Raw genomic sequence first — 24,800 nt, forward strand, 5'->3', positions numbered from 1 at the left:
TTTCTAACCTTCAAGCATTGAGCCAATCTTCCCCAAATGGACCTTCAAGCTCACTTGCTCATAGAGGTAACTTCTTAAAGGCCTTCAACGTTATCTCTAATTTTAAAACTCCCTGGATCATCGACTCAGGAGCATCGGATCACATGACGGGCTCCTACCATCTTTTCTCTTCATATTCAACCTATGCCGAAAATTTCAAAGTTAAAATTGCAGATAGATCCCTTTCCCCTGTCGCCGGAAAAGGGAGTATTCGAATCTTTGACTTCATTATCTTCGAATCTGTCCTTCATGTTTCGAACTTATCATGTAATTTGTTATCTACAAGCCAATTGACAAATAAATCAAATTGCTCTGCTAAATTCCTTCCCTCATATTGTATTTTTCAGGACCCATCATCAGGGAAGACGATTGGCAGTGTTAAGGAGTGTGAGGGACTATACTACTTTGATGAGGTTGATATGAGTAAGCAAGATCAAATTGCTATTTGTGATTCTGCATCTGTCTCTAGTAATAGTGAAATTTTGTTATGGCATTTTAGAATGGGACATCCTAATTTTCAGTATTGAAAAATGTATTTTCCTTCTATTTTTGGGAATAAAAGACTAGTCAATTTTCAGTGTGAATTCTGTGAACTTGCTAAGCACCAAAGAACATTGTTCCCCAAATCCAGGTATAAACCATCGAGACCATTTACAATTATTTATAGCGATGTATGGGTCCCTCACGAATACCTAATCAAACTCATACAAAGTGGTTTGTCACATTCATTGATGACCACACCCGAATTTGTTGGGTATATCTCTTAAAGGAAAAATCTGACGTCCGTTTTGCATTTATCAACTTCCACTCCATGGTACAAAACCAATTTGAAACACATTAAAATTTTACACACAGACAATGACACAGAATATTTCAACAAAAATTTGGGAGATTTCCTTCAAACATAGGGGATAATTCATCAAAGCTCCTGCGTTGAAACTCCCCAACAAAATGAGGTTGCTGAACGAAAAGCAGACACCTCCTAGAGGTTGCTCGAGCCTTGATATTTACTACAAATATGCCAAATGGATTTTGGGGGGATGCTATCTTAACAGCCACGTACCTCATCAATCGAATGCCTAGTCATACCTTAAACCTCGACTCACCTCTTAAATGGTTCCAAAACTCCTTTCTGAATTCTCGACTCAACTCAAACTTCTTACTCAAAAGTGTTTGGTTGTACTGCCTTCATCCATATCCCTAAAAATCACCGAAATAAACTCGACCCTCGAGCTATCAAATGTGTCTTTACTGGATACTCTCCTACTCAAAAAGGATACAAATGTTACGATCCTTCCATAGGAAAAGTCACCGTGAGTCTCGATGTCACGTTTTTTGAAAACATTCCATATTTTCGCCAAACCTCTCTTCGGGGGGAGAATCAAAGTGAAGATCGGTACCTAAACTTAGATCTTCTTCCCATTAGAGCCTGTCTCAATCATAACTTCTAGTCCTTCTTTGCCATTAATAGGAGATAGCTTGAACTTAGGGGGAAATGCAGAAAAGCAAAGAGACAATGAGATGCTTATCTACTCAAGAAGACCAAAAGCAAAGTAGAAGGAGGACTTTACACCTGAAGTACCAAAAGAGTCAGAACCGATGGTAGCTCCAGAATCCCATGACACCACAAAGGTATTAGAATCCTCAGATATTAATCTTTCCATTGCACTCAGAAAACAAATTCGATCATGTACTTTTCATCCCATTTCAAAGTTCACGTCCTATAATGCTCTATCAACAGAATTCCGTAGTTTTATCTCTCATTTTGACAACACCAAAATTCCTAAAAACATTCAGGAAGCCTTGGAAGTTCCAAAGTGGAGAGAGGTACTAATGGATGAAATGCGAGCATTGGAAAATAACAAAACTTAGGAGATAGTAGAGCTGCCTAAAGGGAAAAATCTAGTTGGATGCAAATGGGTCTTCAACCTAAAATACAAGGCTAATGGGACAATAAAAAGGTACAAGGCACGATTGGTTGCCAAGGGATAAACATAGACATATGGAATTGATTACACAGAGACATTTGCACCTGTGGAAAAATTGAATACTATTCGAGTACTTTTATCATTGGCAACAAATTTAGATTGGCACCTTCAACAAATGGATATTAAGAATGCATTCCTCTATGGAGAATTGGAAGAAGAGGTTTACATGACACTACCTCCAGGTTTTTGCAAAGCAGGCGAAAAGAATCAAACATGTTAACTCAAGAAGTCACTATATGGTCTCAAACATTCACCTATGGCATGGTTTGACAGATTTGCAAAGGTACTGACGAGGCAAGAATACCAACAAGGACAAACACTATGTTCCTCAAGCAGTTTGATGTTGGGACGAAAATAGTCTTAATTGTTTATGTTGATATAATCTTGACAGATGACAACATAATAGAGATAGATAGACTAAAGAAGAGTTTGGCAGCAGAATTTGAAGTAAAAGATCTGGGACAAATGTGATACTTCTTGGGAATGGAAATAGCAAGGTCACATAGAGGTATCCGTGTCTCGCAAAGAAAAGATATACTTGATCTCCTTATCGATATTGGAATGCTTGGATGTAAATCGAGTGATACACCGATCGATCGATGTAGAAAAAAAGGTCAAGAATGTCGGAAACTCTGTAGATATTGACAGATATCGACTTGTGGGTAAACTAATCTATTTGTCACATACTAGACCTAATATTGCATTTGCAGTTAGTGTGGCAAGCCAACATATGCGTTCTCCGAAGGAAGCTCATCTTGAAGCAGTCTACAAGATACTCAGATATCTCAAGGGATCCTCCGGAAAAGGATTATTCTTCAAGAAGAATGATGAAAAGGGAATAGAAATCTTTACAGATGCAGACTGGGAGGTTCAACAGATGATAGAAGGTCAACTACTAGATATTGCACCTTTGTATGGGGTAATCTAGTAACTTGGAGAAGTAAGAAGCAAAATATTGTAGCTGGAAGTAGTGCTGAAACCGAGTTTAGAGCAGTAGCACAAGTGATATGTGAGGGACTGTGGTTAAAGAAACTTCTGGAAGAGTTGCACGTTACGTTAACGGCTCCAATTAAACTGTATTGTGATAAAAAAGTTGCAATCAACATTTCTCTCAACCCGGTTCAACATTATCGAACTAAACATGTAGAGGTAGACGCACTTTATCAAAGAAAAGGTAGATGAATGAACTATTTGTATGACATATGTTCCTACACGGGAACAAATTGCAGACATCTTCACCAAAGGTCTATCTCGACAAAAATTTGATCATTTCATTCACAAGTTGGATATGATCAACATTTATGATCCAACTTGAAGGGGAGTGTTGAAATCCCAAAGATATGATAATATCTTAGTTGCCTTAGTTAACTATTGTATTTAGGGAAAATTGTAATTATTGTAATTAGGGATGATTCTTGGAGATAAGGTAGGATATGAGAATATTTTTTATTTCCTCATTTTAGCCCCTCTTGAGTACTATAAAAGAGGGCACTCGGCTGTAATGTAAAAGAAAAGAAAAAAGACAGTTTTCTCATCTCTTTTCAAGTCTCTCAACCTACAGTAAGGCCTTTCAGGTGTCCCCATATTCAAAAAAATGAGATTGAACGATTGGTCCAAGAAATGTTAGCGGCTGGAATTATACAGCCTAGTGTTAGTCGATTTTCCAACCCTGTATTACTACTGAAAAAGAAAGATGGTAGTTGGTGCTTCTGTGTAGATTACAGCGCCTTGAACAAGGCAACCATATCGGGTAAGTTTCCAATTTCGATGATCGATGAATTGCTAGATGAACTTCGTGGTGCCACTATCTTTTCAAAATTGGATTTAAGGTCGGGATACCTCCAAATTAGGGTGAATAAGGATGATGTGCATAAGACTGCATTCGGACTTATGAGGGACACTACGAGTTTCTAGTCATGTCATTCGGGCTCTCTAATGCGCCAGCCACGTTCCAATCCTTAATGAATCAGGTCTTTCGAAATCAGTTGAGAAAATTCGTGTTGGTCTTCTTTAATGACATACTGGTCTATAGCAAGGATTTGTTAGCACACTTGGAGGTCGTCTTGTCAGTTTTGGCAACACATTAGCTCTTTGGCAATGCAAAGTGAGAAGTCACCTAGAACGCTTAGATATGCTAGAATGTTCGGCTAACGCGATACAGTGTCAAGTTCAAATTTCAAATTTTATGCGTTACCAAGTTTACGTTCTAAATTTCACTTTAACCAATTTGACCTTACGTGCGGAATTAATCTAATTAAAGCAACAAGTCACTTTACTTAGTTGTCTAGGTGATTAATCATACAAATCAATTAACCTATGTTGCAATGCCGCAATTTGTATATTATGGAAAGTAGTAAATAACAAACAATATGATAATGGAGAAACCCCAACGTGGGTAAAACTCCGAGACCAAGCCAACGTGGGTAAAACTCCGGGACCAAGCCAGTTACCTCGACTATACCAATTCAGCAAGTACAAGTTATACCAAACTCCATACCCTATTAGACCCGTTGTTCCAGTCTCACGATCTACTGCTATAAATACTTCTAGTCTCCTGCTAGACTTTTCAATCTACCTCCTGCAGCCCAATCTGTTGTCTACTACAACCTCCTAGTTCTTAGTTGATTGTATCACCAAATGGAACACCAAGAACCGCTCGTTCTTTTGCCTGTAACTGCGCCTCAATCTACCTCTCTCAATCCTCCAATGAGAAAGTCCCTTTCTCAATAGATTAAGGAAGCTAAGTGTTTTGGGTTATGTAGATTCGATGTTTTTCCCCAAAACAATGATTGTCGGATCACAAGATTGATGTAGATGGAATCTCCAATTAATTGCACCTTGGATCTCTTCAAAGATGTTGCGAATATCTTTTGTAGTGAAAGAATAATGTAGCAACTTTTGAAAATTCGTGCTAGGGCTTGAGTATTTATATTTGAAGGTGTCTAGGTGGTATGGGCCGAGCAAAACACTTAAAAAATGCGAACTAGGGGTTTTGCCGCATAGGAATGTCGCTCGAGCTAGATGTTAGGGAGAATCGAGCGAGAGTTATTCTATTTTTTTCACTCGAGCGAAATGCCAGCGAGAATCGAGCGACAATGAGCAGTCGTCAGTATTTTCATCATAACTTTCTGTCCCGATGTCCGATTGAGGTGATTCAACTTGCGTTGGAAAGCTAACTCAAGGGGCTACAATTTTTCTAGAAATAGCCTTGTCCAAATTCCAATATTTTCTATGAGAAAAATGTGTTGCAAGTTACGACTGAAAATCCGAAACATAATTTGTGTGGCTCTTTGATATCCTTTAAACTTCAAATTGCATTCCAATGATCTCGTGTGATCTTCTTGGACATCTTGGACTCCTTCAACGACTCGAACACTAATTTACCTCATCTATACAAAATTGCACTCTAAACCCTTGACTTTTACAAGAATGTTCAATTGAGTCCCTGAGTTTTGTAAACATATAATTACGTCCGTTATGTCTACAGAATTGCCAATCACACTTTCAGACCTAGCACATAGAACATAGAATTGTCACTTTGGGCAGCACCAGATATAGTATTTGGGGCATCTAGTCTCAGCTGAAGGAGTGGCAGCCGACCTTGCAAAGTAGCTGCCATGATACAATTTTGAATAAGATATCAAATATCTGGAGTTTCTTTTTGTGCCAACTCCCTGTAACATTCGAGAGCTCCGAGGATTTTTGGGGTTGATAGGATACTATAGGAGGTTTGTAGCAGGCTATGGGGCGATATCATGGCCTCTTACTCGGCAATCAAAGAAGGATGCTTTTAGGTGGAATGATGAAGCGAAGACTTCATTTTAGAAACTGAAGTTAGCAATGACAATTGTTCCCGTATTAGCTCTACCAGATTTTACAAAGCCCTTTATTATTGAGACAAATGCCTCTGGTTACGGGTTAAGAGTGGTTCTTATGCAGGAACAATGCCCTATTTCCTATTACAGTCAGGTTTTATTCATGAAATCTTAACATAAGTCCGATTATGAGAGAGAGTTGATGGCAATTGTCCTGCCTGTCCAAAAATGGAGGCACTATATGCTGGGGAGGAAATTTGTAGTGCGTGTTGACTAACGGAGTCTGAAATTTCTTTTAGAAAAACGGGTAATTCCAGAAGATTTCCAGCGGTGGTTGACAAAACTAATGGGGTACGACTTCGAGATCCATTACCGGCTGAGCATGGAGAATAAGGCTGTAGATGCATTGTTGCGCCTACCTTCCCCTATTGAGTTGGCATTCCTTTCCGGTGAGGTGGTCATGGATAGTCAGGTGATCAATGCTCAGGTTGAAAACGATCCTTTCCTCTCCAAAATCAAGAAGGGGTTGCAGGAAGATCGAGATGTATATCTATGATTCTCAGTAGAACACGGACGGTTGCTTTACAAAGGGTATCTAGCACGACCACAATCCTCACCACTGCTCTGGGCCATTCTAAAGGAATTTCACAGTAGCCCATCGGGGGGACATTCTGGCTCTCTTCGTACATATAAAAAAGTGACTAATGAACTTTATTGGTTAGGTATGAAGCGGGACATCAAGAAGTTCGTGGAAGAATATCCCGTTTGCCCAGCAGAGTAAGAATCTTGCACTCTATCCAGTTGGCCTCCTACAACATCTGCCTAGCCCCCACCTTATATGGGAGAACATTTCAATGGATTTTGTGGAAAGGCTACCAAATTCTGGGGGTTATAATCTCTTATTGATGGTGGTCGATTGCCTAAGTATGCTCATTTCTTGACATTAAAACATCCCTTCACAGCAGCGAGGGCAGCTGACATCTTCATCAAGGAAATAGTCAGCTCCGTGGCATTCCAAGATCCATCGTCTCAGACCATGACAAAGTATTTCTGAGTCATTTTTGGTCAGAATTATTTTGCCTATGGGGAACTTTCCTTCACCAGAGCACAGCCTATCACCGGCAAACTGATGGACAGAATGAAGTGGTTATGCTTCACCTATGACAAACCAAAGAGCTGGAGCAGTTGGATTCCGTGGGCAGAATATTGATACAACACCACCTTTCATTCTTCCACAAAGACAACCCCATTCTGGGCAGTTTATGGCAGGGATCCGCCCCCATTAATCCGTTATGGCAGCCAGTCCACCGCAGTACCATCAGTAGAACAGCAGTTGCAAGCCAGAGATAACATGTTGGATGAACTGAAGTCTCATTTGCATCATGCTCAGGAAAGGATGAAAGAGGCTGCAGACCGTCAACGGCGAGACATTCACTTTGAGGTAGGAATTGGTGTACATCAAGCTTCGTCCTTATTGTCTCAGTTCCCTAGCCAAGAAACCCAATGAGAAACTGGGACCCAAATAATTTGGCCTGTTTGATGTAGAAAAGCATATAGGATCGGTGGCCTATTGCTTGAAACTGCCACCAACCGCGGCTATTCATCTTGTGTTTCATATCTCTCAAATGAAAAAGGCTCGAGGAGCACAAGGGACAAGTCAGGTGCTTCCCTAACCTTGATGCTAATCTGGAATGGGTGGTTGAACCTGATGAGATTTTGGACATCCATCAACGCTCATCTGGAACATTGACAGGCAAGGATGTCCTTGTACAATGGAAGGACCTGCCCCCATCTGAAGCTTCATGGGAATCAGCTGAATCAATTTTGCAACACTTTCCTGACTTTCACCTTGAGGACAAGGTATCTTTGGAAACCGGGGGTCATGTTAGGCCACCAATTCATTTCACATATTCTAGAAGGGATAAGAAGGGGGGGCCTGCAAGTGGTGGCGGGGAAGGGTAAACTAAATTCTGTTGAAAGGAATAATGGGTAACAAACTTCGGAGGAGTCTATAAAAGAGAGTAGCAAGGCAGTATTCGGGCGGCAAATATTGAGTGAAAGGAGGAGTCCTGTAGTCATTTTAATATCTGTAATTTTCTACATTTCGTTTCAATCAAAGATCTAACACAATTTCCGTTTTTCCTCTTTTCCATTTGGAGTCCTTTCAGAACTCTGGTTTTTGTCAACTCAACAAAAAGCGTTTTTTGGTTGATGGAGATCAACTTCTGGCCACTGCTTCAGTTGAAAGTGCTCATTTATTTGCAAGTGTCCAAATTCTCTTCTTGATTGATGGAGATCAACTTCTGGCCACTGCTTCAATTGAAACCACTCATATTGGCCAGTGTAGGATAAACTGTTTTGTCATATCTCCACGGAAAGCTGATAAATGATAAATATGTATTCAACAGTTTATCTCATATGGAAATATATTAGATCAAGTCTCCATGGGATGGAAGAGAGATTATTTACTGTATGCACTATGTTAGATTGAATACACGGTTGTTGATTAAGTTGCATTAACCATGTTTTGATGATTGGAAGTTGAATAATTAATTTACACATAGTTGCTGTAAAGTTTAACTTAAAGAAGGGTCAAAATATGAAGTGTGTGGTTGCGGGGGAGTAAACTGGTTTGATCTTGCACCATTTAACTAGGGAACTGCTTCATGCAGTTTGTGGTTTCGTCTGACCTAGGTGGTGAACCTGAGCATAATCGACCTTTTTTAACTAGGCAACTACTACATGAAATTTGGGTTATTGTTCCCTTGGAACATTAGCATGAACTGTGGCTGTTTATTGACTTGATGTTGCAACTTATTCAGTACTCTGGTTTATAGCTAATAACCTAATACGGATAGGTGAGATTTAGTCATACTTGTTTAAATTGGGAGGTTACAGTTTCAGTGGATCATACCATAGATTCTTAACTTTCCATTTCATATTGTAAGTTTCCTCTTTCTTTGACAGTTTTTTTTTTAGCACTCGAAGTCCATATCCTTGATATGGCAATGAAAACAAACAAAGCTTTATAATCAAAATGTGTATCGAATCTATTTTGCACCTCCATCTGATTCATTGCTGCTTACAGGAGTTCATGTCCCAGCTACTGCAATCATAACAAGTAGTCATGCACCATAATATAGCAAAACGAATTTTGATAACATCCTATGTTACATGGTAAGTTCCATTGGATAGAATTCTCAACGTACTAATTCTCTAGACAGCATGAAACATAGTTTTGTTCTTCTGTAATTCATGATTCGCATATTGAACCAGTAAAGCAAAAGTTCTCTAATGATTTTGACATTGAACAATTTTAAGTGATCTTGTTTCTCTTCTGCTCAGGATTATGCCAATTAAACTTCCAGTGGTACCAATCAATTGGAGAAAGGACATAGCGCTTTCATAGATGAAACATGTTGTAAGCTTGATTTGTTGATCCTGATAACGATAGTGATATGCAGGACAAACATGGTTATAGCTTGTCCAAGTTGAAAAGAAATAGTTCATTTGGTCTCAGATGCTATGAGAAAATAATTTAAAAAGAATAGAAGCAGCAATGGAACAGGTCGATAATCGAACACAGGTAACAATCTTCTCCTATAAATTTGTTTGTGCTAAATAGCTATAGTAATGTAGGATATTGATAATATTAGTGTTACAGGAATAGCTGCAGCCAGTCTTGGAAAATCATCAACGATGCTGTACAGCTAGCTAAACTGTACAATATGCTATTTATTCAACCACATGGTGGGTTCACACCACAACACACTTGGACATTGCAATACCACTTTTGGACATGGAATGGTGCTAACCTTATAGTCTCTGATAAATCACAAACAACAATTGAAATGCCATTCAAGAATTTCTTACCAAATCTGAAATTTGTTGTATTACATGGAATAAATCTCAATTAAAATGTAATGGGTTCTATTTCGGTAATCCTAGTGGCTCTCACACTAAATTTCAAGTTTTGGTGCATGTTTGTGTATGAATTTCTATTTATTTTCGTCATATGTAGTTTCTTTCTCTTATAGTTAATAGGATATCGAGAAAAGTTTGGTGGAGTTAGAAGTTTGAATCTAAACTTTTAGCCCTTGTTTGAGCCCCATTTTTGGTTAAAAGTTTATTTTGATGGAGTTATTTTTTGGAGAATGTATGGTTGAAAATAAGGGAAAGTTTCAATTCGCATGTAATATTTTTTTTTATTGAAGATCGTGTGGTTGAAAAGAAGAAACGGTAAAATATATTTCGATGAAAATGAGGCTCAAACAATGGCTAATCCCACATTCCAAACCTTCATTATAACTTGTGGGTTTGGTCAGTCCACGTATCCATTTTTCGGCACCTCAATTTTGGAAGGTCATATATTGTAGTATGGAACTAACAATCGACAACTGATGTTTTAGTTCTCGTCGTAAGTTTGAGCTTATTTGTATTGAATGTGATGTTAGTCTCAAGTCTTTCATATTTAACCTTGTAAAGGCACAAGAAGGAACCTTGTAGGCCTTTCAGAGATTTTGATGCTATGGTCCAGTTGAATGAATGATGACATGCAGGGGAAAAAAAATTGGTTTTATTAATATAATCAAATGGTTTTTAAGTACCTCTTCAAAACGTTAAAATGTATAGGCTACATACATGTCTATAAGCAAGTCCATCAACATCTCTACTCCAACTCCACTGTATTGAATGTGATGTTAGTCTCAAGTCTTTCATATTTAACCTTGTAAAGGCACAAGAAGGAACCTTGTAGGCCTTTCAGAGATTTTGATGCTATGGTCCAGTTGAATGAATGATGACATGCAGGGGAAAAAAAATTGGTTTTATTAATATAATCAAATGGTTTTTAAGTACCTCTTCAAAACGTTAAAATGTATAGGCTACATACATGTCTATAAGCAAGTCCATCAACATCTCTACTCCAACTCCACTGCCCTTGGGCCTGGAATTAACATGCATTGATAATTTTTTAGAAATACTGATCGGAAGAGCTTTTAAAGGAAATTGATACACGATAAATTTATCGAGAAATTTTTCTGTAAAAAGCAGAAATTCTACTAAATGAACTCATAATCCATTTACTTGTGTATATAGCAGGTCAATTCATGGATAGTGACTTCGTTAAGAAAACATGTCGAAATCGTAATAAGAGCGAGTCTTTTCATTGCTTCATTTATTTTTTAGTTCAATTTGAAGCAATTAAGGGGTGGGCTCACTTGGCTATAAAGAATTCTCAACAACCCTGGAGCGTAGGGCCCATAGTGTAATGAATGAGCTATGATTACAAAGAGCATCAGTACCACGAGTTAATTGTAAGGGCAGCACATTATACAACCCTTACAAAGTTCTTACAAATGGGTGGGATTGAAATTTTTTACTTTATTTTTATTACATCTGGGCTCACGTGGGACCGATCCATGTGAAGGATCGGTAAGACTTCTGTTAAAAAAAAATCTCTGTGCACAAAGCTTTATCCTAATTGTAACCTGCTTACAATCATGCTAGCTACACAAGTAGGTTCAACATGAATTCTAATTTCGATTTACAGAGGTACTCTAAAAATAGCTCAATTTATGAAGATTTTTATCTGGTGAATATTAATGAAAATCACGACAATTCAAAATTGAAAATACATATAAAAAAATCTGAAAATGAAAAAGGGATTAGAAATAGGAGGACTCGATGTGCAACATCATCGGATAATTTGATTAAAAAAAAAACTTAGTCGTATAGATGCTGCGTTGGGAACACCTGTCCCTACCCCTGCCCAGTTTGCAATCCACCCTATATTTTCCCATCATTTTTAGACCTAACTGCTCCCCCGACCAATCTAAGAGAGTAGGTTGGCACTCGAGGAGTCAAATCTTGAAATTTTGAGGTAAGTTAGTGAAAATAAAAAATAATAATAAATATTTTTGGAAAATAGTAAAATTAAATATTAAACATAAAGGGACTGATAAAGTATTAAATAAAGAGTCCGATGGAGTAGTTAAAATTTTTACTATTTGTATATACTCTCTAAATTGTAAAAAAAAAAAAATATTTAAAAAGAGAGTTTCTTAAAAATGCTCTAAAATAAAATATATGAATTATTTGCATCTTAAATAAATATGTTTCACATTGATTGTATCTATATTTCTAAGTGAAATGAATCCATTTGGTAGCCATTTTTTTAAAAATTCATTTTTTTCTCTCTTCTTTTCAACTACACATTCTTTATTAAAATAATATTACACGTAAATTAAAAAATTTTCCTTATTTTTCAACCACATATTTCACATCAATTTACTATTCTAAAATAAATTTTTACATAAAAATACTTATCAAACACCACAAGTTTCAAAAAGCATGCAAATGTTTGGTCACTGTCCCGGGATTTTGTAAATGTGCAAGTCAACTACTTGAAGTTAGAGAGTGTTTGATAGCATGAAAATGGAAAAAAAAAGATGGAATTGAAATTGGAAATTCCAACTTTTGGTGTTTGATACTTTATATTTTCCATAGAATTGTATTTCTTGGATTTCTTGAAATTTGGAATTTTCCTTGTTTTGGTTGAATTTGAATTCTCACCATCAAATTCCACCCTACTGTAGCGACTTTTTTTTTTTTGTTGGTAATGGAAACCAATTCTAAGAATTACTATAAAAAAATATTTTCCTTTAATTGATAATTTCATGTAAAATAAAGCCAAACGAACATAAAAAAATACTTTTATTTCAACATTTTTCACCTGAAAAATTATACCAATCAAACACAATAATTTACAATTCCCAGGAAAACAATTCTAGGCAATTCAATTCCATCTTTGCAATCAAACAGACCCTTAATGCTTAATTATTTTTTTCATCATTTACGACTAACAATTAAATTAAAATATTTCCTTTTTGCCCTGCAATCATCAATTTTTTTAAATTCAGGGTCTGTTTGAGCCACATTATTCCAAAAAAAATGCATTCTTAAACAGTAATTTGATATCATTTCAACCACACATTCTTCAATAAAATAATATTACACGCAAATCAAAAACTTTTCCTTATTTTTTAACCACACATTTCTCATCAATACACTATTCAAGAATGCATTATCACCAAAATAATGTGGCTCAAACACATACTAAATTCAGACCTATGTATCAACGAAAACCAACCTTAGTTGATGGTAAAGTATAAACGAAAAAAAAAAAAAGTGTTATCATGTTTGGTTGAGAAAAAAAATTAAATTAAAATTTAAGTCAAAGTGAACATTTAAGGAGGTGTCCTCAATTGAAATTATGATGGGTTTTAAAAATTGTTCTAAAAATATATATTGCTCTGAGCTGATTTCTCGTGAAGCTTCACCCATATGTTCGTGAGCAAAAGAAGTTGATGAAAAAACTAAATGCACACACTTCTTAGAGAGAGAAACTGAAAAAGTTGATGAAAATCCTCACTTCTTTTTAGAGAGAGAGAGAGACTGGGTTCTGCTGTAACTCCATTGTCGAAGAAGAAGAAGAGTTTTTCATTACTACATAAAATTTTCATTCTAGGCTTGTTTTGTTTTCTGGGTGTTGTGTCGGTGTGTTCTTTTCTTGTAAAACATTTTATTGTATTTGTCAAATTTTAGGCGTTGATAATGACGCTAATTGGGTCCCAACCCAATGATATACAAATACAATGATCCTGTCATTTCATATAACTCATACCCGTTTTTGAAAGCGCTAGATCTGGAGATGGGATTCTCATAATGAAAGTGAGTATCTTACAAGTAAAGACAGAAAAACCAAATGTCTTTTGGATTCTATATATCCAGCCTGCCTTCAACGTTCTGTGAACTTTTTTTGCTCATCATAGCTCCCCATTTCTTGATTTGATTACCATTTGTCTGCCTTTTATTTATGGAAATCTTGAAATCAAGATTTGATTGTTAGATATATATGTGTGTTAAAGAGCTGCCATTATTAAACACCATCTATGGGTCTCTCCTTCTTCTTCTTGTTCTCATCATTGTTATTCATTGCATTTCCACAAGTAAGATCAGGAGATGCAGAAGCACTTCTTGCATTAAAGGTTGTAATTGACCCATTGGGTTACCTTCAATGGGGAGGAGGAACTGATTTCTGCAAGTGGGAAGGGGTTAAAGAATGCATGAATGGAAGGGTTATTAAGCTTGTAGTTGAAAGACTAAATTTGAGTGGCACACTGGACGGAAAAAGCCTGAATCATTTGGATCAGCTTAGGGTTTTAAGCTTTAAAGAAAACTCTCTTTCTGGGTCAATTCCACAACTCTCTGGCCTCGCAAATCTGAAATCTCTCTACCTCAATGATAATAAGTTTTCCGGCGAAATCCCTGTTGGGATTTCAGTCTTGCACCGCCTGAAAGTGGTGGTTCTTGCTGGTAACAGTTTATCAGGTCACATTCCTCAGTCCTTTGCTGATTTGAGCAGATTGTATGTGCTTTATTTGCAGGATAATCAATTGACCGGTGATATTCCACCTTTTAATCAGACCAGTTTAAGGTTCTTTAATGTGTCTAATAATTTACTCTCTGGTGAAATCCCTGTGACCAGTTCATTGTTTAGATTTAATCAATCCTCATTCAGTGGTAACATTGATTTATGTGGTGAGCGAATTAAAAAACCGTGTAATTTTGGTCCCTCTGCTAGTCCATTGTATCCAATCCCGCCCACTAACAAATCGAGGCATCATAAGATGAATAAGAAGCTTTTTCTTATTATTGTTTCATGTATTGGTGGATTTGTGTTGTGCATTTTAGCTATAGTTCTGATTACATGTTTGTGGAGGAGAAGTAAGAAAGAGGAGGCAATGAGTAAAGTGGCAGCACGAGTAGACGAGGGGACGACTAGTGCTGGTAGGGACGGTGATAATGAGGGAAAACAAGGAGTATTCTCATGGGACCAAGGCAGTGAGGGACCAGGGAGTTTGGTGTTCCTCGGATCAGGGGATCAGCAAATGAGCTATAGTTTGGAGGATTTGTTGAAGGCATCAGCCGAGATGTTGGGTAGGGGAAGCATGGGGAGCACGTACAAAGCGGTGATGGTGTCGGGTTACATTGTCACTGTTAAGAGGCTAAAGGATGCTAGGTATCCAAGGATGGAGGAGTTCAGGCGACACATTGAAATTATTGGCAGGTTAAGGCATCCCAATCTTGTTCCTCTCGGGGCTTATTTCCAGGCAAAGGAAGAACGCCTGCTCGTGTATGATTATTTTCCCAATGGCAGTCTTTTCACTCTCATTCACGGTATGTTCTTTTCACCTTCTCTGAATAACATATAAGCCAACATTTATTGCTTTGTAGTGTGTTTTTGCACGATGTTTCTTTTATTAATAAATTGAACCTTATTCATTGCACGTATGAAGTGTTTCTCCTGATCACTGCAAAGGGAACTTCTGATCTAATGTTGAATTGCAACAGGACCTTATATGCTTCCCATAACAAATCGAAAGATGCTCTTCAAAGTTAAATGAAGTTCCAATGTAGATGGGCAAATTTAGGAAATTTTCTCCTGGTCTGTCAGTGTTAGACAGATGCATGGATAACTTACAACCAATATGATATGTTCCAGATACTTCCTTATAATATACGTTTTGTCGCAAACAGTAATTATTACATTTACAGATGAAGCAGTACATAGAATCCTATATCTTGTTCACTTTTTATTTCTCATCCTATATGTTCCAGGTCAAACCTTTTCAGTTCACTTTCTATAGATAATGTTTTTTTCCTCAATTTGATTTCGATAAGAAATTTGTTTTCCAATGCCATAGAGGAATCCAATATATACATTTTCAAATGGTCCTTATCATCATGCATTATACTTATTTCTGTTGAGCAGTAGTATCTCTTGAAGCATCATCCTGACCTAAGGGCGTATTTTTCATTTTTGTGCTGGCGTTTTGTGAAGTAAAACTTTTACTCACATTGTCTTTTAACAGCGATTCTGTCACTTCCTTATATGTTCATTTCCTTTACCTTACATGGTATGAGCTCTGACAAATTATAGCATTCCTAGTAAATTATGAAGAACTTTCTTATGATGCCCTCATATTCCATTCCCCTCTGGCTAATGGTTCCTCAATTCTTGCAAGAAGAGCATTTTTCATCTTATGTAGTCTCAGTTCACCAAAATGAACTGAGCAGTAAGAATTACAAAAGATTACTTCAACTGGAATGCACTTATTATTTGTACAGTTGTACTTGATTGATCTTTGCCTGACCTCTTTTTTGATCTGTAACAATTATCAAACTGATTGACTAGGTATTCACTGTCAAAAAGCAAATTATTAGATAACAAAAGATTGAAAATTAACAATTATTACTTTTCTGGTTTTAAGAACAAGTTATGTTACAAGTATTTGACTTTGAACTCGAAGGAGATTCCATATGAAGACTTAAAATTGGTGGACTTTCTTTCAAGCTTGTTATCTATTCAAACTATATTCAACTTTTTTGGGGGGTAAAAAGTAAGAAAAAAACGCATTCATCTTTATATCTGAGTTGCAAATGTAGAATCTAATAGAGCGAAATGAAGTGCTGGTTATTTGCATATTTACTCCTTATATCAAGCTTGTCAATTATGCTAGTATTCTAAGGAATGAATGGTAAATTCCCGATCAAAGACGAAATGTGGAATGTCTTAGGCTGATTGTTTCAATAATTCTTCTTTCATGAACATTTACTGTAATTACTTTGCAGGATCAAGAACTTCAGGTGGTTCAAAGCCTCTTCATTGGACATCCTGCCTTAAAATAGCAGAGGATTTGGCAACTGGACTGCTTTATATCCATCAGAACCCTGGTCTAACTCATGGGAACTTAAAACCGTCAAACGTACTTTTGGGGTCGGATTTCGAGTCCTGTCTCACAGATTACGGCCTAACACCTTTTAGAAACATAGATTCCATTGAGGAATCGAGTGCTTCTTCCCATTTTTACCGAGCCCCCGAATGTCGTGACGTGCGAAGGCCACTAACGCAACAAGCCGATATCTATAGCTTTGGCATCCTTCTCCTCGAGCTCCTGACAGGAAAGACTCCTTCCCAAGACCTTGTTGAAGAATATGGCTCGGATATCCCTAAATGGGTGCGATCAGTACGTGGAGAAGAGACTGAGTCGGGCGATGACCGTACATCATCTAGCAATGAGGCTTCCGAGGAAAAGATCAGCGCACTTTTGAACATTGCTGTGGCTTGTATTTCTGTTGCACCAGAGACCCGCCCTGCGACAGGGGAGGTTTTAAGGATGATTAGAGAGGCAAGAGCAAAAGCTCAAGTGTCTTCTAATAGTAGCGACCATTCACCAGGAAGATGGTCAGATACAGTTCAAAGCTTGCCTCGAGAAGAACATGTGAGTATATGAGTTGTTGATGATTAAAACACTCGTACTCGTGCATTCCAACTGTTTTTTTTCTCCAAATTGAATTCGTCCACTTGGCAAAGCCGAGCTTTTGCCGTTTCCTCTCTCCCTCCTCCTACTTTCTTCTTGTAGTTTTTGCCACTCGTCTGTTATCTGAGTAGTCTAGAGATAGAGAACTCCATTTCGCATTCATTTTTAGGCATGATTTATCGACCACTCTTTATATATGTAGGACAAGAATCTCTCTCTTTTTTCTTTGCTATATTGTTGAATGCTCTACTTTATCTTCCATGTTCTTAAGGCAAACAAAGTTCATCTCTGCATCTGTTTTGTATGTTTTTCAAGGGTTAGTCCTCGAATCAATGTATCAAAGTTCACATATTTTAATGGTTGGCCGATCTGGACGTCAAATTTAAAAATTCTTTTTTCTCGATAAATGTAAAATTATATTGATCAAAACTCATGTACAAGTATACCGGGCATGCTTAAACTAAACAAAGTCAAAAGATGAACAAATGATAAGATCTAAAGACTCAATGTTAAAGACTTAAAATGGATCAAAATATTATAATTGAAAGAGAACATGATTTTGTATACATGTGTTTTAATCAGTTTCACTATGCTATCAATATGTGATTTAAGATCTTCAAAAATCTTTCTGTTTCTCGTCATCTAGGTTTGGTAGACCGTGTGAGCAAGTGCAATTTTCTTAGCTTTTGATTGCCAAGAGGTACCTTGAGCTTCTTTTTTCATCCACTTCAATGTGCTAGGTAGTGTTGTCATCGATCTCCTTATCCCTAACCACTTTCTAATTACATGCCAAATGCATGAAGTAATAGCACATTGAAAGAATAAATGTTGGCATGTTTTAACTTGTGACCAACAAAGAATACAAGTTCTATCAATATCTAGATGCATCAACCTGTCTTTAGTGAGTAGTTTTGATTGGGCTCACAACCATAGTATAAAAGAGTTTTTTGGAGTAATGTATGACCTCCAAACCTCCACAGTCCATGAACTGTAGTCGAAATTGGGAAAATGGACAAACAAAAATATTCCACACCTTGTAGTACAGTTCTCACAAGTTCTGCCCTCATCGCATAGGATAATGAAGACCTTGTCCATGCACAAATGTAGCCCAAAATTTTATCCAATATCGCATCATAAGAGCTGATTTTTAATTTTTCGGCCGCAAATGGAATTCCGAGGTAACGAAATGGCATAGATCCCTGGGTAAATTAGTTAACTCAAGGATTTCCTCCAACTCTTGCCCATGGATACCCACCGTGTACAAGCTAGACGTGTTAGCATTCATATTTAGTTTCGATGCATCTCCAAACTCAATTAGACAATCCATGAAGATGCTAATCAAAATTACATCTTTTCTTGCGAAAAGCATCAAATCATCGATGTATGACCTCCAAACCTCCATAGTCCATGAACTGTAGCCGAAATTGGGAAAATGGACAAACAAAAATATTCCACACCTTGTAGTACAGTTCTCACAAGTTCTGCCCTCATCGCATAGGATAATGAAGACCTTGTCCATGCACAAATGTAGCCCAAAATTTTATCCAAGATCGTATCATAAGAGCTGATTTTTAATTTTTCGGCCGCAAGTGGAATTCCGAAGTAACGAAATGGCATAGATCCGTTGGGTAAATTAGTTAACTCAAGGATTTCCTCCAACTCTTACCCATGGATACCCACCATGTACAAGCTAGACGTGTTAGCATTCATCCTTAGTTCCGATGCATCTCCAAACTCAATTAGACAATCCATGAAGATGCTAATCAAAATTACATCTTTTCTTGCGAAAAGCATCAAATCATCCAACTCTATGTATCTAGAACTTTATCTCGAGCTCTCCAAATTCTATGTGCCTTTAACCTTGAATACTTTGTGTTCCTAAACTATATCGAGTATCGTCCAATTTCTGTTTCGAGCTCTATGAATTTGCATTAATTGCAAAATAGCCAAGGTCACACGATCGCCTACCATTAGTACAATATGATAATCATGTGAATCAACGTAACATGGCACAATTCTTTCCGTTTGTTGAATAAGGCGACTTATGCAATTACAATGTTTTATAAGATAATTATTTGACCCATTTTACTTCTTCAAAATTCGAAGAGATATTTCCTTTGATAATAAAACATCTAAACCCCTGTTTGGAAAGAATTTAAAAACGGTTCAATTAATAAATAGATAGAAATGGATCATGGGGAGATGAATAATACATATATTCATTGAAACATATGATTAAAAGTAAAATTTGACCATTTATAAAGTTACAAAGAATAAATGCTTATGTCTTCCAAATCGTCTTCCCTATCAGGTTTTAAATAGTAAGAGCAAAATTTTACTGAATCACTCGCTTCGCTAGATGGTGAAACTTTGCAAATAAAAAATAAACTGCAACATACTTTGAGCTTTTTATCCAGCCATGGAAAATCAAAATCTTCATGAAATCAGTTAATGGTGGGTGCAATAATCATATTTTTCCGATAGTTTTCCATTTTATAATGAGTTATCTAAGGAAAATGGCTTTAAAACAATATCATATATCAAGTCACAAACACCAAAAGAAAAACATGTCATCATGGAGCATAGCAATTCAAGATGACATTTAAAAGAAGTTTTATGTCTATATAATCATCATTTTATTGCATTAGAAAACATTTGTGGAAGCAAAAAATCAAAATCTAAACTCACTTGAATTAATCCACATTCAAAAGAAATAAACTGTTGTATCCAACGAGGTCCACTGTATATCTGTCACCCTATTCAGTCATTAGATCTATAAAATCATCAACCTCAACAAATAGATATGAATAAAACACTATTTGATATTGATCTTCTAACAATAGCCATGACCCTTGCAGTCAAAGAAAATCATTAACTATCCAAAACCATAAGATGGAAGAGAAGTATCGTCCAGTCAAGACTTCGATGAATAAATGTTTAAGATGATAAATAGGAGGGTTCTCTACTTCTAAACTCCAGTAGAGAAAAAATTGAATTTGCCAACACAGAGCAAATCAAAACAAATTGGATTAACAGCAGAAGCCACAAATCCAACATTTATCTTTCTCAAGAGTACATGACACCCATCTTCTTTGCAAATTCGTCTCCATCTTCATCATCAGGGTATTCATCTTCAGCTTCTCCATTTTCACCTTCATCCAAGTCGTCATAATATTCTCCATCCACTTGCTCATAATCAGACACACCATCCCTCTGCTCATACGCTTCATGTTCTTGGTCATCTAATTGATCCTCAACTATCATTCCATCAAGCTTTCTAGCATCACTTAACCCGTATTTTTCTGCTCCGTCATTATCATGTGATGCAGACTTGGAATCCTCATTAACAGGTGCAGAGGAAAGAGCACGCTGATCCTCCACAGTCGAAGTAATCTTTGTCATTTTCCGCGATCCTTCTTCCTTTTGATTATTGTCTCTATAATTACCTGAGGAAGCTATTTCACCTCTTTTCTGCTTCAGAATCTCTTCCAGAGGCTTAGGCCCTTCAAATGGGAGATCACCACCAGTTTGTTGATAGTCATCAAGCATCGAGTATTTTCTCTTCCCAAGTGATTGCTGCTCGCTAGTCTCACCATTTTTCTTGCTTTTAAGCTCTGCTAGACTTTTTGGACCAGCAAAGTCAGTAATATTGTCACCCTTCATTTCTCTTCTAAAGTTCACACCTCTATTATTCTTCTGACTATTATTAAAATCTTCTTCCTCCTTCCCCTTTACTCTGTCTCCAGTCCTTCCATGGTGGGAGAACTGTTGTGTCCTTCCAAAAGACGATCTACCATGATCTGGTCCCCTAATTATTTCCCTATCAACTTGCGAGTCCCTTCCATCAAGTGGAAGAGATCGTCCTGGAAGCTTTATTCTTCCTCGAAGGCGACTGCTAAGAGAACTTTCCTGTGGGTGTAAATACTGTGCGTCCATACTTGAAACCTTGTATCCTTGATCCTCATGTCTGTCACGTGCATGTTCTTGACTGATGACAGACCTCAAACCATTACCTCTTCTGTGCTTTGATAAATGATGCCTTAGATCTGCGTCACTAACTTGATCAGGGCTACTGACTCTAGCATGTCTCCTATTCTGGTAAGCAGACCCTCCTGACATCCTCTCAGATGAAGCCTTGTGCTGCTCCCAAGCATATTGACCTTGAAGGCGCTCATACGAGTCGTAACCATGAGGATCATGATAAATATCACGGTCAACATCAACCATTGAATTGTAATCAGCAGAATGGCCAATGCCATATTCATTCCCGCCTTCGTCATCTCCAGTCATTCCATACTGATCTTCACCTGGATAGTAATCAGAATCTCTTACTTCATCATCCACCAGAACATCAAAACCAGGAGAGGGCTCTCTCGAAATTTCTTCTGCATCCTTACTGTTCATACCACCAAGTTCATCTAATGGATGAGATTGCTGAACTGAGATAGTCCTACTGGCTTGCTTTCCATTATTAGCAGGTGACATACTTCTTGGTCTGTAGCTGGAAAACTCTTCATTCATCTCCAACGTCGCTAATGTCTTTTTGCCTACAGCAAATTCATTCCTCAGTGGAGCAGGTTCCACTTTAATAATTGGTTTTGTATGCAAAGGTAACTCGCCAGATTTTTCTAGAGTTTTAGATGGGACCTTCTTTTCTTGTGTGAACTTTTCAGGTCCACCAAAAGTATTCTTAAAGGACGCAAGCTCAGCAGTAGAAATTCCAGGCGCCAGTGTATTTTTGTTACTCACAGAATTCGGTGCATGCAAAAATGGACACCAGTCACCTTTTAAACAGTACCCTTTCTGGAAGAATATGCAGGGCACTCCTTGTTTACCAGAGGCATTTGGAACATGTGGAGAAGGTGCAGAGGCAGTCTGCAATGGAGGTACAACAGATGGAGCAGAAGTTGGAGCTTGTGTACCCAGCAGTCCATCCAGCGGCTGAAGAAAAAAGAAGATCAATACCCATTTGCTAATAATAAAAACTAGTAGTTAAGAACAGTGATATCACCAAAAAATATCAATTTCTATGCATGATTTCAGTCTACTTAAAACCACAAAGTCGATAGAATAATACCATCTATGTCAAGAAAGAGAAGACTCACCGGATGACGGAACCCACACTTGGGATTCAGGCAATTACCATGTAACCAGAACCAACAGTCCCTCGGGTTTACCCTTGCAATGTCACTGTGACGATACTCACATTCACTTCCCTGTTGCCAAAGAATAAGTGGAACGTAAATATTAAGGGAAAAAGAGCAGGCAGAATTCCACCATCATACAGAATGATAAAATAAGCCTCTGCAGGGGGACAATAATGTACTGACCCACTAAACATCACACAAATATTTCATCGTGATGGAAAGAATGCCGATAAAAATCATTTAACTGAACAGGATATTTCAGATTAACAAAGAATACATATAGGATTCAAAATTGTCAGACTAAACGGTGAAAATTATAATCACGGTCAGTAATTATTGGCAATTCAGCAAATGTACATCTTGTGAACCAATATCTGAAGTAATGGGCTTAATCCGTTGAATTCTTTTTTTTTTTTATCGGTCTGTTGAATTCATTTTATTTATTTATAAGTGAGGTGGTGGTCAAAGACAAGAAATTTCAAACCAAAGCATATAATTATGTGGACAACAATAACTAATACTGAGACCAGGGAACCAGATTCCATGTAACAATTTGGATAAGAACGTGTAATCAATTAGTCGCATTAAACTTGAAAAGCAACAGACAATAGTAAGCAGGAAACTGGAACGATTAATAGGTTGCATAAATAGCAAATGCGACAAAACGACCAAACTTGCAAAAAGAACAAAAATACATGCCGCACAGTATTTTTTCCAGAGCAATCGAAAAATCTAGTTTATGATCAATCATCGTATTGGTCAATTTTACAACTAAACCACCATCTTAACTGCCTCCCGAAATTCTGTGTTTTTTATTCCCAAATGAGAAAACTTGCCGAAAATAGAAACGAATAAACTTTATACAGGAATTTCATTCCATGAATTGAACCTCACACACCAGCACTTTCTTAATAGAGACGCACACAATTACACTTGTAAGTATACGTGCATATATAATACTACATAAAATACACACATGCAGCGCACATATATTCTAAGATACATGAGTGCGTGTGGATGGACGGAGAGATCTATATATATCTTATACTCATAAATTGATAACCGTTCTGAAGAAAAGTAAAAAGAATCCAGTCGTATGAGAAAATCATACATATTAATCTATAACCTTATAAATTAAAAGACGTTGAAGAAAAGAAATCAAGCGAAATTGTGGTTTTTTCAAAAAGGAAACTATACCTCACATAATCCATCACCCAAGGGAAAAAAATCCAACACCTAAAGTACTCGTACAATTCACATACAAAAGTGAGACGAAAAAACCCCAAATCCCTAAAAACTTCATAGATCCTCAAACATTAATTTCGATATATCTCCTGAAAAGATCTAATACATGCAGAAAATCAATAAAAATTCATTCACGCACAAATACATACTAGGAGTAAAATATATGATTCCAACAAAAAACGGAAAAAAAGAACCTTTTTGCAAGTTAAAGGAGAAGCGAGAAAGTAAACGCAATCTGTGTTTCTCTTAATCGCTTCTTCTTCAGCTGATGCTGTCGCCGTCCGTGGTGGTGGTGGTGCAGCTGCTGATTCAATCTGCGGTGGTGGGCCCACCATGGTAGCTCTCAGAAACCCTGAAAACTTGCGGATCCTTTACAAAACCAATTATTCTAAAAAAATTGTAGGGATCTAGGGTTTCTTGAGGCGGCTGAGCGATCTCAGTACGAATCCAATCACCGGCTCATTAGATTAACTTTTTTCTGAATCTTGAGGAGGTTTTTCTTCAGATTATAGGGACGAAGAGATGTAAGGCTTTAGGATAAGCCAAAAGAAGTCATTTGCCGCATTGCATTTATTTATATTTGGTTTGAGTAAGAGAAAGGCTCAATGATGATAATGCAGGGTAAATACTCATGAAAAAACATTTTAGAAAGACGTAGAGGTCAAATTATAAAACTTATCAATTTGTATTTCTATTTTTAATATTATTTTAAGTAGCATAGATCAATAATAATTTAGGAGTGTCTGAGAGTTATTTTTATGTAGAGGTCAAATTATAAAACTTATCAATTTGTATTTCTATTTTTAATATTATTTTAAGTAGCATAGATCAATAATAATTTAGGGGGTGTTTGAGAGTTATTTTTATGTAAAAATACATTTTAAAACAATAATTTGATGGGAAGTATGTGGTTGAAAAATAATGAAATTTTTTTGATTTATGTGTAATATTATTTTTGTTGCGTATTGTCATACTTGGCAAACCTATCTGGGCCAATGGCCCACTCAAGCCGAACCACGTGGCACTCCAGCCGAGGAGGGTGGCATATATTTGTCAAGGTGAGCTATGGCAGAAGCCCTTCAAGCCGAAGTCCACTAGCCGAGGCGCCCTTTTACCGAGGCCTATGAATGTAATCGAGGTCCACATGCTGAGGCCTATGAGCCAAAGCCATGATGCTGAAGC

The 24,800-nt window shown here is 37.1% G+C and overlaps 3 protein-coding genes across 5 annotated transcripts in view; 2 read left to right on the top strand and 1 right to left on the bottom strand.

Moving 5' to 3' along the window:
* Positions 1 to 9,856, top strand: part of LOC111372770 (putative pentatricopeptide repeat-containing protein At2g02150) — a 17,283-nt gene extending 7,427 nt beyond the window's left edge. The window contains exons 2-5 of one of the 3 annotated variants that reach the window (XM_022995165.1): positions 387 to 462; positions 8,931 to 9,019; positions 9,188 to 9,428; positions 9,507 to 9,856. The gene's annotated coding sequence lies outside the window, so the exon portion shown is untranslated. The remainder of the gene's footprint in view (positions 1 to 386; positions 463 to 8,930; positions 9,020 to 9,187; positions 9,429 to 9,506) is intronic. The other 2 variants (XM_022995164.1, XM_022995166.1) reach the window with 2 other exon arrangements.
* A 3,288-nt stretch (positions 9,857 to 13,144) lies between these two features.
* LOC111372772 (inactive leucine-rich repeat receptor-like serine/threonine-protein kinase At1g60630) lies at positions 13,145 to 17,419 on the top strand. Its single transcript, XM_022995167.1, has 2 exons — positions 13,145 to 15,082; positions 16,538 to 17,419. Exons 1-2 carry the CDS (start codon positions 13,795 to 13,797, stop codon positions 17,197 to 17,199), a joined length of 1,950 nt encoding a protein of 649 aa, XP_022850935.1. The 5' UTR covers positions 13,145 to 13,794; the 3' UTR covers positions 17,200 to 17,419.
* Positions 17,420 to 19,947: 2,528 nt separating this feature from the next.
* Positions 19,948 to 24,223, bottom strand: LOC111372773 (zinc finger CCCH domain-containing protein 17). The gene is made up of 3 exons (XM_022995168.1): positions 23,813 to 24,223; positions 22,332 to 22,442; positions 19,948 to 22,167 (listed from the first exon to the last, which is right to left on the bottom strand). The coding sequence occupies exons 1-3, from the start codon at positions 23,951 to 23,953 to the stop codon at positions 20,293 to 20,295; spliced, it is 2,127 nt and encodes a 708-aa protein (XP_022850936.1). The 5' UTR covers positions 23,954 to 24,223; the 3' UTR covers positions 19,948 to 20,292.
* Positions 24,224 to 24,800: the final 577 nt, after the last annotated feature.

The sequence above is a fragment of the Olea europaea genome, unplaced genomic scaffold (assembly GCF_002742605.1).
Source record: "Olea europaea var. sylvestris unplaced genomic scaffold, O_europaea_v1 scaffold1025, whole genome shotgun sequence".
Classification (NCBI taxonomy): Eukaryota; Viridiplantae; Streptophyta; class Magnoliopsida; order Lamiales; family Oleaceae; genus Olea; species Olea europaea.